Source organism: Lissotriton vulgaris, unplaced genomic scaffold, assembly GCF_964263255.1.
Source record: "Lissotriton vulgaris unplaced genomic scaffold, aLisVul1.2 SCAFFOLD_863, whole genome shotgun sequence".
Taxonomy (NCBI): domain Eukaryota; kingdom Metazoa; phylum Chordata; class Amphibia; order Caudata; family Salamandridae; genus Lissotriton; species Lissotriton vulgaris.
In genome coordinates this window covers 276,589-293,339 of record NW_028253842.1, presented here as the reverse complement: position 1 = coordinate 293,339, position 16,751 = coordinate 276,589, and the positions used below count along the sequence as shown (strand labels likewise).

The 16,751-nt window shown below is 45.4% G+C and overlaps 1 protein-coding gene across 1 annotated transcript in view; it reads right to left on the bottom strand.

Moving 5' to 3' along the window:
* Positions 1 to 16,751, bottom strand: part of GOSR1 (golgi SNAP receptor complex member 1) — a 591,443-nt gene that overhangs the window by 359,938 nt on the left and 214,754 nt on the right. The window contains exons 5-6 of the mRNA XM_086951506.1: positions 14,095 to 14,186; positions 10,843 to 10,917 (exon numbers count right to left, since the gene is read on the bottom strand). Coding sequence (XP_086807632.1) covers positions 10,843 to 10,917; positions 14,095 to 14,186 — 167 coding nt within the window. The remainder of the gene's footprint in view (positions 1 to 10,842; positions 10,918 to 14,094; positions 14,187 to 16,751) is intronic.

Here is a 16,751-nt window from a genome sequence, read left to right as displayed (position 1 = left end):
ACCGTTACATAAGCCAGGCAAATTTCGATTCTATGTCAGGACCGGAGGCTTCAGATTATGCTAGTTCAAAGCTTACTTACCACCAACTGGGCTAAATCCACCACAGGCTTAAAATAAAACCTCTTAAAGGTGGAGTCCGAGGACCAATCTGCAGCTCGCATTAAATCCTCCAAGCGAGCACCCACAGCGAACGCCTTAGAGGCCATGGCCCCTCTGGCAGAGTGTGCTCCAAAAAGCTTCGTATTGATGCCTGCTTCTTGCATGACCCAACGCACCCACCTAGCAATAGTGGGGGAGGAGACAGCTTTGTGTGGCTTTCGTAAGGCAATCAATAATTGACGCTCGCCCGGGGGGCGCAATTCTAATGTTAAATCCTCATATGCTTTGAGGCATTGCACGACACACAACTTAGGGGTGTCTAGAAAAGCTGGATATGAAATGGATCGTGGCGCCGTTTTAGTGCGACGACCCACAGTAAAAGTAACCCGATCCGGGGAGAAGATGCGCGCTGATATGTCCAGGGCGCGTACGTCAGACACACGTCTACAAGAAACTAAACACAACAGCATGGCCAACTTTGCCGAGAGCTCTTTTAGAGACAGATAGGAGTTGGCCGGCCATGAAAGGAACAAATTCAGGACCAAATTGACGTCCCAAAGGACGGAATACCTGGGTTCTGGAGGCAACGTGAGCCGAATAGCCCGCAGAAGACGACAGACAAAAGGATGCTCTCCCACCGGAGAGTTATCGATGTTGGTATGGCCTGCCGAAATCGCTGACCGAATCGCATTAATTGTTCTGTAGGCAAGGCCTTTGTCGGCTAGTTCAGCCAGGAAATTCAGGACGGGAACGAGGCCCGCGACCAAGGGATCCAAATCCCTTCGAAGACACCAACGCATCCACTTAAGCCAAGCGGATCTGTAGCGCTTCGTCGTACTATCGGCCCATGCTTTGGAGAGAAGGTTCTCAGCCGACCCCGAAAGGCCCGGGAGCGTCCAACGTCTCCTGAGAGCCCCCACGCCATGAGGCGGAGCGAGCTCCGCACGATGAGAGGATGCGGTTCCTGATCTGGATTCCTCAGGAGGAGAGGAAACAGGGGGAGTAGGATTGGAAAATCCCAAGAAAGTTCCAGAAGAACCGGAAACCATACTTGAGACCTCCAAAGCGGTGTAATCAACACCAGCTCCACTCCTTGGTGGCGTACCTGGGCCGCTGTCCGCACCACCATGGAGAAGGGGGGGGAACGCAAACGGTTTCTCCCGACTCCAATCCTGCAGAAAGGCGTCCGTGGCCTCCGCGAGAGGGTCCGGCCTCCAACTGAAAAAACACGGCAGTTGGTGGTCCAGACGGGACGCAAACAGGTCCACCGAAAAGGGACCCCAAAGGCTTTGTAGCCACTGGAAGACTTCCGGATCCAGTTTCCACTGACTGGCATCCCTGAGGTATCTGGAGTGCCAATCCGCTACCTGATTGGCCTGGCCTGGCAGGTACTCCGCTGTCACAGCAATGTGACGCGATAGGCAGTAATCCAAGAAGTCCTTCGCCAAATTCGCCAGAGCGCGAGAGCGAGGACCCCCTAGATGGTTCACATAACGAACCGCTGAAACATTGTCCATTTTCAGTAAAACACAGGCCTTGACCGAATCCTTGGTCCAGCAACGGACTGCGAAGAAGCCCGCCAGGAGCTCCAAACAGTTGATATGCAACCGTTGTTCGTCTGAAGACCAGGCGCTGCCGGTGGAGAAATCCCCGCACCGAGCGCCCCAACCCGATCTGCTGGCATCGGATTCTATGACGAGATCTGGGACCGACCCGAAGATCGCCCGACCATTCCACGCCTCCATGTGAGACAGCCACCATGACATTTCCTCCTTCACCTACTCTGTGAGAGGAACCAACTGATCGTAGCTCATCCCTCTCCAGAGGTGCTGAGCTTTGAGGCGTTAAAGCGCCCTGTAATGTAGGGGCCCCGGAAAGATCGCTTGGATGGAGGACGACAGAAGTCCCACCACCTTGGCGACATGCCGCAAGGACGTACAATCCTTTGTGATCGTCTGCCGCAGCAAATGTCTGATCTTCGCGATCTTCCGGGACGGGAGGCACAGAACAGCCTCCACCGAGTCCACTACGAAACCCAGGAAGGTAAGACTCTGAGTGGGGGTCAAAACCGACTTGGAGCCGTTGATAACGAACCCCAGTTTCTGAAGAAGTTGTACGGCCTGTTGCAGCTGCCCGGCCAAAACCACTGGACATTGACCCATGAGGAGGATATCGTCCAAGTAGACCAACATCCGCACCCCTTGACCCCTGAGGTACTCCACCACCGGATGCAACACCTTTCTGAAGCACCAGGGGGCCGATGAAAGGCCGAACGGCAGCGCCGTGAACTTGAACACTCTGTCGTTCCACAAGAACTGAAGGAAACGACGATGTGGCGGGTGGATAGGAACGACTAGATAAGCATCCTTGAGGTCTAGCCTCACCATCCAATCCCGAGGGAGGAGCACGTCTCGAAGGAGGTGGATACCCTCCATCTTGAAGTGTCGATATATCAACCACCCGTTGAACTCCCTGAGGTTGATCACAGGTCTCTTGCCCCCATCCGTCTTGTCCACTAGGAAGACATTGCTGACAAACCCATTGGGGTGGCGCATTGATTGACGGATGGCACCTTTGCGAAGCAACTCCGCGACCTCTCCGTCTATCAAAAGCGCGTCGGACTCTGAAAACACCATCGGACGTGGAAAAACTTCCTGAGTGGGCTGGTCGTAGAACTCTGTATGGAACCCACGGACGGTTTGCAAAACCCAAGCGTCGGGACTGAGCAATTCCCACTCCTCGTAAAAGGTTGCCAACCTCCCTCCTATCGGAACCTGATCCAAACAAAGTACACTCACCAGAGGTATTTCCTGGTCCGGAATTCTTCCTGAAACCTCTGCCGCCGAAGCGTTGCCCTCTGGTGGGATAGAAATTATTGAAGTTCGCAGAGGTCTGGTACTGGCCTCTGCCGGAGCCTTGCCCTCTATTATTGGCTTGTTGGCCACGGCCGGTCTCGCGGCCCCTGCCGCGACCGGCCCCTCCAGAGAAACGCTGGTGAAAAACGCGTTTGATGCTGGACTGTGCCTTGTCCAGCGATGTAAAAGTGGACACGAACTTGCCCAGCTCTCTGATAAAGGGCTCGCCGAAGAGGCCCCCCTGGGCTACCGTGCCTGCCTCCGACGAGGCCAGGTCCCCCAGCTTAGGGTCTAGTTTAATCAGCAATGATCGCCTGCGCTCGGTGGACAGGGCGCAATTGGCATTACCCAGAAACACGATAACACGTTGTGCCCAATTCGATAGCACCTCCGGGGAAATGACCGTGCCATTCGCTTTCGCTTCCTCCACCATGTCGAGGATTTTTGTGGCAGGCCCTACGGCATCCAGTAACTTATCCTGACAGGACCGCCAGGATCGGTCAATACCCTTGCGGGGGATCTTTCATGAATTTGGCCAGGAAGGTGGCCATTTTCGCATCCAACTCGGGGGTCATAGCCACCTTCCCTTCCAAAGTCGGCCTCGGGCATTCCCTTTGCAGACAGCCTCTGGCTTCTTTTTCCAGCGGCTTGCGCAGTCGACCCGCAACGAACTTCGCCACAGTCTCACCCGGTGTCCAAGCTGCGGACCGCGGATGAACAATCTCGTCTGGGTCCAACATGCCCGATTCATCCCGAGGAAGCTCTGTGGCTGAGCTCGAGGGGCACCAAGAGCGCACCGACTCCCCGTCATCGTCAGTGTCCGGTGAATCATACACTGGGGAAGCGGGGGCCGTGCCAACGTCCCCTGAAGCGTCAGGGTTCGCCAGGGGAGCAGGGGGCGCAGCCGCTGCATTTGCCAAAAAGGCGTCACGGAGACGCTCAAAGGCGCCTCTGTCTACCCCCTGCGACTCTGAAGAGGGTCCCTCTCTGCAGGGTTTCTTCGGTGCCGGCGGTTTCCCGCCCGACGTTCCCGGGGGGGCAGTAGGCGCCCCCAAATGCGCGGACGCTAACTTTGCGCATTCTTCAACAATGCGTGCGGAGAGGCGGTCCTCCATGGGCCCCACCACCTCCGTCACACAGCGGTAAATGGAGTTATCCACCGCGTGGTAAAATTCATCGTCCTGGAGGTAGGAATAGGGCTCCTCCTCATACTCCCCTTCCATCACGAACACACAGAAATAAGGGGACAAGCCACAAGACAGAAGCTAGGGAAAAAACACCCCCCAAATCCAGGGGCAACCCTACAAGCACCCAAGAGGGTGTTATGTGAAAGGCAATTCGATTTTGGGCAGACAAAACTGACTGCGATTACTTTGTGGGCCAACAGGCGTGGCAGGTAGGGCTGCACCAACCCCCCAGCGCGCGGACTCTCATCACCGGGACCGAGACTTGCTACCCCTCAAGCGCGCTATGCCACACGAAGATAACTGAGGTGCACAAAAGGCGCCCGAAGGCGTTTTACGCGGTCTACGCCGCAATACAGACCCCAGCGGGGCGTCAGAAAGCAGGAGTACAGACCCGGTAAACCAGGTGTCAGAGGGGCAAGCGAGGGCAGGCTCCGGCGCAGGCAGGCTCCTCAGCGCGGCTCCCGTAACTGAAGAGACGCGCCGAAGAGCCGGCGAGACGCGCGGGCGCCCTCTGGCGGCTTTATCAGTCACAGCACACAATCGGGAAAGAAAAAAGTCGCGTAGGAACAAATAGAACGTTCCCGCGACCGGGGACTCTGCAATGAAGAGACGCAAACCATGCGACGAGCCCCCAACAAATCGTATACACGATATACACAGTAAATCTCATACAAAAGGAAAAACATGAAAAGCACTTATCTAGCTGCGGGAGCAGAGGAGGAAGAGGAAGAGATGACTGGCTATCTAGCTATGGTAGACATGATGGAAGGACTATGGACTAGCAATACACAAGAGACTCTTGGGAGTTGTGGTTTTGGACTGTTAAAACATTCCTTCAAATGCTTTGGGACTTAAAGCATTTGTCTTTCACTGTTTTGAATATTTTCCTAAGCTGCTGTGGAGTTTTATGTTAATAAAGCGAAGGAAGATATAGCATAATCTGAAGCCTCCGGTCCTGACATAGAATTACACTGGGGCGAAAGTTAACCTCTCGCTTTTACCCACAAGTTGAAAAATTTCACTACCTACAACATGCACATATTCAACGTCCACTGCCAATATCAGTACAGACGTATGTATGTTTGACAACAAGTACGTACTAGGGATCACGGTTACAAAGTGGAATAACCAATACTACAACTGTACTTAAATGTACAGTGTGAGTTTCACACAGATACGGTTTTAAAAAAAAATAACCTCTGCATGTCAAAAACGAAAATTAACCACAGCTTTAAGCTATTTAAGACCCCCACCCCAAATGTATTCTGCACGAAAACTGCAAAGCCCACCTTTCTCAATGTTTACATAGGACTGCCCCCGCTTGATAAGTCTTAATGTTTGCATAGGACAACCAGAACTTGACAATTACTTTGTTCCCATCTCAACAAACAATTCACAAGTTTGGTTTGCATTAATCAAAATGACGACAATATTAACGCAAATACCATGTACAAAGTTAATAACCATTATTGTACGAAGGGTACCTGCTGCATTTGAAGACTTCCGTGTACTTTGACAGCAAAAGCACAGAAATCAACTGTTTTAAATAGAACTAGCCCTCTTTTTCCCTACTAAAACGATATAGAACAAAGGAGAGACAAACTTTACAAGGTGATCAGGCATAGGAAGTTGGTGGTACCATGTACATGTTGAACTGGAAATTTAAGGGAATCTATGACACCAAGATAGGGTTGGGCCCTCTATTTACTGCACGGACCTGTATGGGAAAGTGAGAAAAGGCATACTCCATCCTCAAATGCCATCCTTTTAGAAAAAAAATGTGCTTCTTCTAAAAGCAATATCAGGTAACTTTTGATTACGTTTCTAAATAAGAGTTTAACAAAATATTTCTTATTTCTGTTTTATTAATTACTATTGTAACACAAAGCTCCCATAAATGCAGACCGGTCTAATCATTCTTTGATTCTTTTTATGTCTGGGTTTTCACAGTTCAGCTATCAAACAGACCTTGTGCTATCAATAATAATGCATCAGGCTTGAAGAAGGCCTCTCAACCACTGACTTTCTTTTACCAACTTCTTTCAGCCACTGTCTTCACACTATGTCAATCACGTCTCAGCTAAGCCCTGTGGACAATCAATTTCTTACCAAATGCGGTTAGCCATTTGAGTGTATTCTTCAGCCTCCACTGAAAGTGCGTGAAGTGAACAAGGAGCTACTTCACAAACAGACATCTCTGTCCACCCCTGCCCGCTCCCTTCAGTGTGTCTCGCTCTAATGTGCTAATGCTGCATGCCATTACACATCAAACCCATACCTACTGCTTTTTCCAATGCTTGTTACACTGTGCTGCCCAAGGTCTTTATGAATAAATAAATTAGTGAGAAGATTTTAAAACACTCATCTAAATTCTGAACTACGTGAAATGTTCAAAGCTCAGTTTCCAATGTAACTCCAAATCCTGATGCTTGTATTGTATATATATACCGCACACACACATTTGTCAAACAAGTCTGAGGTAGGACAACATCCAGTGCCTCTTTCACTTGAAACAACACCTCCGCTGCATCCTGGTTAAATGTAATACTGAATAATCAATGTTAACAAACTGCGAAAGGAACAATCCAGTATAACAGATCTTCAGTATTTCCCAGACCGTGTGACACACAGGAGGGGCAACAAAACACAAGTGTTTAACCCCTTCACTGCGGCGGCTATTCCGCCGCAGTGCTACGGGGGCGGGGCGGCCGCACGGCGACCACATGCTGGTGACGGAACCGCTCCGTCACCAGCGTCGGTTGCGCTGTGCTTATGATGGAGCGGTTCCGTCATGGCCCTGCCCGCTCAATGGAACGACAGCGCAGGCGCGGAATTCGCGCCGCGCAGGAGCGTCAGGCGGGCCATGACGGAACCGCTCCGTCATCAGCACAGCGCCACCGCAGCCGATGACGGAGCGGTTCCGTCATCAGCAGGCAAGGGGTTAAAGAAGAAAACTAAACAGAAAAAAACGTGAAGCAAAATAACACCACTACTAAATAACGAGGGGTTTAACAGTAATAAAAAAACACCACGTGAAAAAATATGAAGCAAACATTTCTGCTAAACAATACACGTGTACTGGGGCTTGAAAAACAAATATTTATGTGTAAGGCTTGCAAGTGTGTGCTAGATCAAAAAAATCTCCAAACATCATCCGAGTCTAACGATAATGCAAGTTCAATGTTAGAGATCAGGGCTGTAATACTGGATACAAGATTCATAGATATACTTCAAGTGGGGTTAAAATGACCACACACAGTTCTAGGCTCCACCTGTGGAACTAGCATGGCATTAATTACATTTGTCTAGAAAATCTTACAGCGAGTAAGAATAACCCGGGGTACTCTTGGGCACAATCTGTGCTATATAACAGTAAACACAAGTCATCCAAAGTAGAATTCATTCTTTACTCCATAAGAGTTAGCAAATTCTTCAACAATTTCAAAATGTTGTCATCATATTCAATTCATATGACAAAATCAAAAACGTATATTCCATAGTTAGTTCTCCATAGACGGTATGTCAATTAACATCCACATTGTTTTAAATCCCCAATGCATTTCGCACAAAAGCGCGCTTCCTCAGGGGGTCTGTAAGTAAAATTAAATGAGGAATATATGTAATAATACTGGTATATCCAGGAGCAAGACAATACGAGAAAATACAAAACTGTGAGTGAGGGAAACATAAATCGAACGTACATCAGATGGTAGTGATGGGTTCATGCAAGGTAATCAAAAAGTGCCCAGCGTGAAAATATATAACAGCGACAGACAATGTCGCCATGGTGAGCAATGGCAGAGTGAATAGGAACATGCAACAGATCTATCTAATCGAAAAGTGCACACACGCTGAAACTGAGAAAACATGAGAGAAATGACGAGACGTGCGTAACAAACTAAGTCATAAAAAAGTGCTCAGAAACTCAAAAACTAATGGTGCCCAAAATTTTAGCAAAGTGACAACCCACAATCACAAGCAACACCATTTTTAAAGGAACTATCCCGTGCCACAACTGTAGTCACTGCAGCAGCATAATCCCTGGATCTACAATGGCTCAACCCTACCCAAGGCACCGCCATTAACCTTCAAGTAAATGCCTCATGCGATACCAGTAATGTGGTGTACATGATTAAATGCCCATGTGGCCTCCCATATGTGGGCAAAACTGAACGCAAAATTAAAATAAGGTTAAATGAGCACCGGAGCAATATCCGCACTAAAAATTTAAAGTCCAACATTGCTGCACAGTTCATTCTACAGTCTCATAACCCCAGCCAAATCCGATTTTTGATTTTGGAAAAAGTTGACAAAAAACCTCATAAAGACAATAACAAACATTTGCTACAACGGGAATTATACTGGATATATCGATTACAGGCAGTTCAGTCGAAAGGACTAAATGAACGTCTTGAATTTAGCTGCCATTTATGAATCATCGATGAATCATTTATGAACTTATGACATTTGATACATCTTGCATTATGTGTTTCTTGATCTCTCCATTTAGCTGTGACCAGCGATTTTTTGTTTAATATGATGTTGAACAATACGCTTGTTTTGGTTCTAATTTCAGACACTCCACACCAGTTCCCTGCTTTATTTCATTACATTATTTTATAACTTTTGATTGTTATTGTTCCCCACACTTTGCATATTCTTTCCTTTTTCCTTTTTCGATTTTTTGCATCTTTTTTTAGTTTTGTGCTTGTTTCTATCACTCCCCGATACCCACACCCCCCCCCCCCATGCTTCCAACATGGGATCTGTTTTCACACCTCCGCTCCAAACTTCAGGTTATGAACACTGGGCTACTTGTGTGTCTTTCTTTTATGTTTATTCACCGTGCGGAATATCTTGACGCATATGCGCATGCGTGGCGTCTTCCGGGTTCATGCCTCGTCCTGAGCCTGGTTCTCGCTACATCTATCTACCGGCGTTTAACTATTTTTGTCCACCATACGGGTAAGCTGCACTTGCGTATACCGATTCGGACAGTTCATGTCACTTTGCTAAAATTTTGGCCACCATTCGTTTTTGAGTTTCTGAGCACTTTCTTATGACTTAGTTTGTTACGCACGTCTCGTCATTTCTCTCATGTTTTCTCAGTTTCAGCGTGTGTGCACTTTTCGATTAGATAGATCTGTTGCATGTTCCTATTCACTCGGCCATTGCTCACCATGGCGACATTGTCTGTCGCTGTTGTTATATATGTACACGCTGGGCACTTTTTGATTACCTTGCATGAACCCATCACTACCATCTGATGTACGTTCGATTTATGTTTCCCTCACTCACAGTTTTGTATTTTCTCGTATTGTCTTGCTTCTGGATACCAGTATTATTACATATATTCCTCATTTCATTTTACTTACAGACCCCCTGAGGAAGCGCGCTTTTGTGCGAAATGCATTGGGGATTTAAAACAATGTGGATGTTAATTGACATACCTTCTATGGAGAACTAACTATGGAATATACGTTTTTGATTTTGTCATATGAATTGAATATGATGACAACATTTTGAAATTGTTGGAGAATTTGCTAACTCTTATGGAGTAAAGAATTAATTCTACTTTGGATGACTTGTGTTTACTGTTATATAGCACAGATTGTGCCCAAGAGTACCCCGGGTTATTCTTAGTCGCTGTAAGATTTTCTAGACATTTGGCTAATAGCACCTCAGGATCCAGGAGGTGAACACCTGGTGTACCTATAAGATTTACTAATTGGTTTACCTCCAAGAACTTTCAAAACACATTTGGAGTGCAGCGGTAATCATTTCAGTTATTAATTACATTTGCTCATTCATGAAAGTCAAATTATAAAGAGTAACTGATCAGTAAACCCACTCTTAAAGGAATTCTAGGCTACGTGGGATCAGCAAAATAAAATGCATGCATGGTTTTCGCTGATGTAAACGATCAAGCTGAGATCCTTCACAAGCTCTCTCCTCCAAACATGGGATGAATGGACAGTGTAAGGTGGCCCCAAGTTCTACAGGGCGGCCAATATAAGCTCTCAGGCCCAAATAAAGAAATGGCAGATGCAATATATGAAAGCTTGAAGGTCTGTTTTAAATACCAGCTGAAAACATGGGAAAAGAGCAAAAAACGACCTTGATAACTAGCCCTAAAGTCTACTGGACGGGCTAAAAAAACTTCAGTCATTTTTAGACCTACGGATGAGGGTAGTTAGTGTGTAAGATACAACTTTCAAGGTAGGAATGGTAGAGCAGTCCTAAAGAAACTGGAAAGACTACACAAATAGAACATGAACAGAATTCACCACTTTCGGGAAATACTCAAACTTCATACCAAAATAATAGATATCAAATGTGCAAACCCTGTACCTCACCAGACCACAAGATGCCGAAGACCTAGGCTTCGTGGTGGATATCAAATATAGAGTCTCCAACAGCCATTGAAATACCAATAGAAACTCCTAGACCAAACCTCAAGACGAGAAATAGTAACAGTGAATTTAAATAATATAGTGAATTATATAGAAGGCTAACAGTCTCTAAACCCTTTCCACCAATACACTCCATAAAAAGTCTGAATTGCACAGTTAAAAATACACATGCAATGTACAAATGATTAATGCTTTTTCTTAATGTTCACACACTGCTAATGTATATTTAATAAAGCGAGAGTTTACATTTTAATATACCATTAATGAGGTAAACTGAGTTGAACCTACTTTCGAAGGTGCTCATGTTCTTTCAGAAATAGTTCCGTCCTCCTGTTGTTCACTCCAGAACCGCTTTTATAGGATCTAAAGTGTATAAAACGAACATTCATTATCTCACTGCAGTGTGGGCTACACGTCCTGGTGCTCAAATCAACATATTTAAGCATATTGCAAGCAACCATAGCGAACGGAGTTACACCTAAATATGGACAGTTACGACAACCAAAACGCTCCTGCAATAGCTATAGTTTTTGCTACACCACAACTAGTTGAATGAAGAGAGATACAGCATTTTATATTTTTTGTATTTAAAACCTTGTAGACAATGTTAGTGTAACTGCACATAAGCTTTTGTGACAACAGGCAAAGAAATTAGTTTATCGCTGTAGACAAAAAAGTAGAAGTACATCCATACATACAAATATAGAGGCAGATTTTAATCTACCCACCTATTTAAGGGTGAAGCCAATCCAATAAATAAATACAGTGGAACAGAGCATGTGTTTTTTTCTTTTAGCTCTGACGTGTATGGTGTTTGTGCCATACATGGCATATTGTATTCTGTACTAAATTTAAGGGGTTCGAGTCAGCCTCTTTCAGCCATTGACTTATTTTGCTCTGAACCTTTAGCTATTGGATTGAGGCACTTTACGTTACATCTTGAATCAGCCCACAGGAGTATTTTTGTCACATTGTTTCCTATTAGTAGCTTGGGTGTGTGATTACGCCTCCAGTAAAATATATGAGGGACTACTGGTCCTGCACCTCTCTTTAGTGTAAGCAGGCATGCCCTGTGGAGTATTCATCTCATACGTAATGCTACTGGCTGTTTAGGTGTATACGTCCTCTTTCACCCAAGCGCTTGAATAATAATGTGTAAGGCACTACTTTATAACTTTCACTCTTTGTCCACTCCTGCATGTCTGGCTCTAATGTGCTAACCCTGCATGCATTTTTGCATTAAACCCAGACATACTGGCTTTGCCAATTTTTCTTTTCTGGATCATCCATTTTTTCATATACTGTTGTCTGCGCTCACTTCCAAGTGTCACTTATTTAAAAAACAGCATTGGCAAAGAGAACAGGATTGACATTTGTACGGTGCGCCCGTCCGTTTGACCATCATGCAAACATGGATGGATGGATGGATGGATGGGTTTTTATATAGCGCAATATCACCGCCAGGTCTCAAAGCGCTTTGCATTGGGAACCCGTCCTGGTTTTTCCCTGTGAGATAGCCCCTACTTGGTATCCCCAAGGTGAAAGCCAGGCATCACGCCGCAGGGGGCCATTATGGAGATTAAGCAAGCTATTGCCCAGAGTTGCAGAGTGTGAACCTGTGATTCGAGTAGGCACCGAAGCGAGAATTACCGAGTTCGTGGACATTTTGGGCTCAAGACCCTGCCGCGTTGGGAATTGAACTCTGGTCCCGGGCCTGATCTCAGCGTCCGGGTCTGCCTCCTCTAACCAGTGAGCCACACTTCTCCACAAACATCAACCAAATGACTTCACATGCTTGCTTGTTTTTAAAGCACAGCCTATTGTCTAAGCAAATGGAAATACAAGTTAAGAATACTATTACAATTCCAAAATAACCGTAAAGGAAAGCAGGAGGTGAAAACTACTTTATAAAAAAGTGCATCTCAAATTGCAGTGGTTGTGCTTTGAGATGCGTAGTTATGTTTAGACTGTAAAACAAGGTAGGTAGTGCCTAGCAGGTAGGAAGAGCGTTCAAAACCTGAGAAAAGAGATAAAGGAAATTCATCACACACACACAAAAAAATATTATAGGTTGTATCAAGGTCATGATAGTGTGATCAGGGATTTCAGGATAAAGGGAAATCCGTGGAATTATCTTCGTTGTTACTGGTATTCCAAATTATAGTAAATCAGCCTTGTTTCTGATGCGAGGGTGCATGGAAGGTCTAGAAGCAAGGAGAAAGTGCCATACCTGGCAGGTTGGCTTGAGGCTGGGGACCACGCGAAAGGGCGAGCAGGTTTTTCTGAGAAGGGGCAGGTTTTTGGTAAAGAATGTTGGCTACGCACGTGAATATGGACGCGAGAGTAGCGCCCAAGCGTTTGATATGTATTCAGGATGTAATGGAAAGCCAAGGAAGAGGGTGTAAAATCACTGTAAATTACAAAAGGGGAAAGCACTTTATCAAATACCTTAACATGCTGTAGACTCCAACACAGAGCAGTATCAATGAAGGATGGATCTTGAAATTTTTACTTTTTTAAAACTCTTACTCGTCTACCAAGTAAGTGCAAAATTCATCCTGCCAATTCGTTGGTCTGCAAGAATATGGATGATGTTCTTTTTATGTGTGCAACACAACAGTTAGGTAAGGAACAGAAGACTATTCTAGTTGTCTGGAGACATTTATTTGTGAATTGCAACAAGTTCAGGGGTCGCCAAATAAAGCCCGGGACGGATTTACCTGAACATAAGAAAGAGCTTTAGGAATTATTCTAGTATTACCCGCTAGGTGGCAGTATTTGTTTTCACATATTAATAACACGGGAGCTACAATTTGGACTAAGTTAGAAACAATTTAAAGGCATTCTGTTTCGAAAGAGTGGGGTCGTCCATAGTAACCTCCCTGAAGGGTGAGAACTGAGTCATGACAGCATAGCTGTTAACTGTACCCTTGTCTGAACTGACCAGCATGTAGTCATCGTTATGCATCATGAAGACTGAACATCACGAATTCAGCATTCTGCCTGGGGACTGATGTGACCAGCACGATTTCAGCATGAGGCAGTCGCAGGGAACTAGTTATTTGATATAGAAATCCGAGCCAAATTAAAGAAGCCACACTGTATTGTCTCGCACAATGCCACGGGCATGTTTTCCAATAGATTAAATATCTCGGAGCAAAATTAACACCATTGATGAAAAAGCACTGGTTCATCCCTGGAAATATTTTGATTCACAGAAACAGTTTTGCATACCTGGTCCCTGCATGTGCTTCTAGTCAAAGCAAGTTTTATTGTACAAAACACAATAATGGAACCATTCAGGCTTATAGTAAGACGCAATCAGTAGAAGTTTAACGCAGATCTTGAAAATCCTCAGGGGAACAGGGTACACAGCGCGCTTGCAAGTGGGAAACAAGGACTTTCAGTCTGAATGTACCAGCATGATGTAGGCTTATTAAAATGGTATATTATGGAGCCAATACGTTCAGTTACACGCACAAAGCTGCCTTCAAAAGCTTGACCAGACTAACATCTTAGATGTTCTAATTGATCACTTACTCAATATCTTTCCGCACAGAACCCAGGAGATCCTCTCGTTCCCGTATCGCAAGAAAATTGGCTTTTGTTTTGTGGAATTCATGTGTGTAATCCTGAGGAGATAAGAAACACTTTCAGGTTACACATTTATTTTATTACAACCAATAAAGAAAACTAGTCCCACTTATTTCATAGTGAGAATAAATGTCAAGACTTTGTACCAGCTTGGAGAAGTCACTGACATCAATAACCCAATAGGTCAGATTTGAATTTTGAGCACCAGCTATTTAAAATAAAATTTAAAAAAACATGTAGTGAAAAAACTCAAAATGTTAAACAGTTGACTTAAGCATACAATGCACAAAAAAGATAAATACTTTAATGCGTAATGACTCAGTCTACTTTTCAGATACAAAATAGTTAAGTACAATGCAGGCACTCTGTAGAAGGCAGACTGAAACACCAAGCAGACAATAACATAAGCTGAGAGAGGACTTCTCCTCTGGGTGAAGACAAAGCCTCCTCTGCGTATACAAAAGCATTGGTAACAATAGGTTCCACAGATAAAAGCACTGTCAAGCCAGACCAAAAAAAAACTAAACTTCTATGTTAGGCCTCTGGTAAATACTACAAGTACTCTCAATATTGAGCCTATGGACACTTGTGTAACATGGCACTACTCCTAAGCAACTTTGCATGTGGTGCGGAGAGGGCTTCTATCCTGATTTCCTTTCACTGGCAGGGAAATGCTTTGATGGGTTTGACAGAAGTCTCATGACCCATAGGGCCAGGGCACAAGTCCTAAACAAGCATTTACAATGCAATGGTCTCGGCATCATTAAAGGTAGAGCTTTTGGCATTGCTCATGACATTTCTTTTTTTTTTTTTAATCATAAATAAATGGCATTGTCATTTACATTGCCAATAGCTTAATTGTTAAATTAATGGCATTGTTGCTCACATATGCTGGTATTGTTTTTACGTAGATCTCGTGCAGTAAAGGCAAACCAAGGACAGGTGGGTCGGTTAACTGTAATTCGAAGAATATTCCATATGCCATTCCAATACAAAAATTGTCATCTCTGCTACTCCATATTTTGCTTTAAATGGGCTGCTTACTACTTATATTTATAAAGCAGATACACGTGAAGGCATCAGGGTCCCGTTAATTTAGAGCTGCATTTAATAAAATTTGGCAGTGTTCCAGGCGTGCCTCTGGGGCAATACATGGTACGAATGCGCAATACAGATATTTGGTGTGTGCCCGCTCTGTGCACAAAGCAAGTCCGACACTTTACCACTGTAAACGGCCTTGCAGTGTCTCGAGGGCTCCAGTGGCATACATCCACAATAGATGAGAAATCCGTGCCCGAACGTGTTGTGAAGGACCACGGAGCAACTAAGCATCAAAGGGCAACGAGAAATCATCACGTTTGACGACTGACGAGAACATGTTTAAGATTCTACTTGGCTGGAAATCTGCAGCTGATAAAAATGATGTCATGTTTGTGACTCACATCCATAATACGCCGATATGACGTCATGGGTGTAAATTGCAGGTTGCCAACCCACTGATGCTTGTGAAATAACACCGACCAATCAGGTGATAACAAGAATGTTGGCAACATATAAAGCCCAATGCTATCGGTTGAAAGAACTACGTTCCAACACGAACAGGGCTTAGGCTGGCGATGCGAAAACACAGCACCTGGTCGCCTTCTCTGTCGTGAGCAGAACCCGACCCTGTTGCTGTCCACAGCCTCGCTCCCTGCCTGCTTCTTGGGTTCAGGGTAGGTGAGTCCCTGAAACGCTTGGTTCCCAGCAGTAAGACACCCTGTCAGAGGTAAACACCTGCAGCAGTCATCCATCTTGGATCTTCGCCCTAATGTTCCACTCAAACATTCCTATGCGGTGTCATATTTATAGTTAAGATGAATACAGGTAAACATACCCGCATACCCTAAGGGCCCCCCTACAACTTTAACGTCTGTGTGCTCCACAGAAAACAGTGACCACTGTGTATGCCATGGCCACGTGAAACAAAACTCTATAAATAAACAGGACACAGTGGAATAACGCTGTGCTTGCCATTAGCCACATCTAGGACAGCTAGCTGCATCAAGCATATGTCCCTCCTATGCATCCTATAGCACTACGGTGCATTCACAGCTGTGGCATAACAATCCAATCCTTACAATGCACGACCTGCAGCAGTTTAACTCTCTCCTCTCTGCCTGTGGCAAACTCCCCTTTCCCTCGACCACAGTTGCAGAAAACTCACTCATCACCGTAACTCATCACAGGCACACCGTGCTAACGCTCTCCCGACTCCCATTCAGTGCAACCAGTACGCCACAGCCATCACCGCGGCGAGTGCCTCCCTAGTGCTGACTCCATCGACTTTGGTAAGCATTGCAGGTTTCACACTAGCATCCATCTCCCTTCCCCATGCATCTGAAAGAGACGCTAAAGTGATACCCCCACCCCCACGCGGTGTAACCTAATGCACACACCGCAGCTATGTAATCTGCCACCCATCCCTGTTTGTGACACCCTGACAGCAGACACCCTGCACAACAGCCAGATGTCCCTAGCTTGTTGTCATGAGATTAACTGGTAAATTCACCACTGCAGCTACATTTTATATTAGGCTATAGGAGTTAATGCTTCCAGTAATT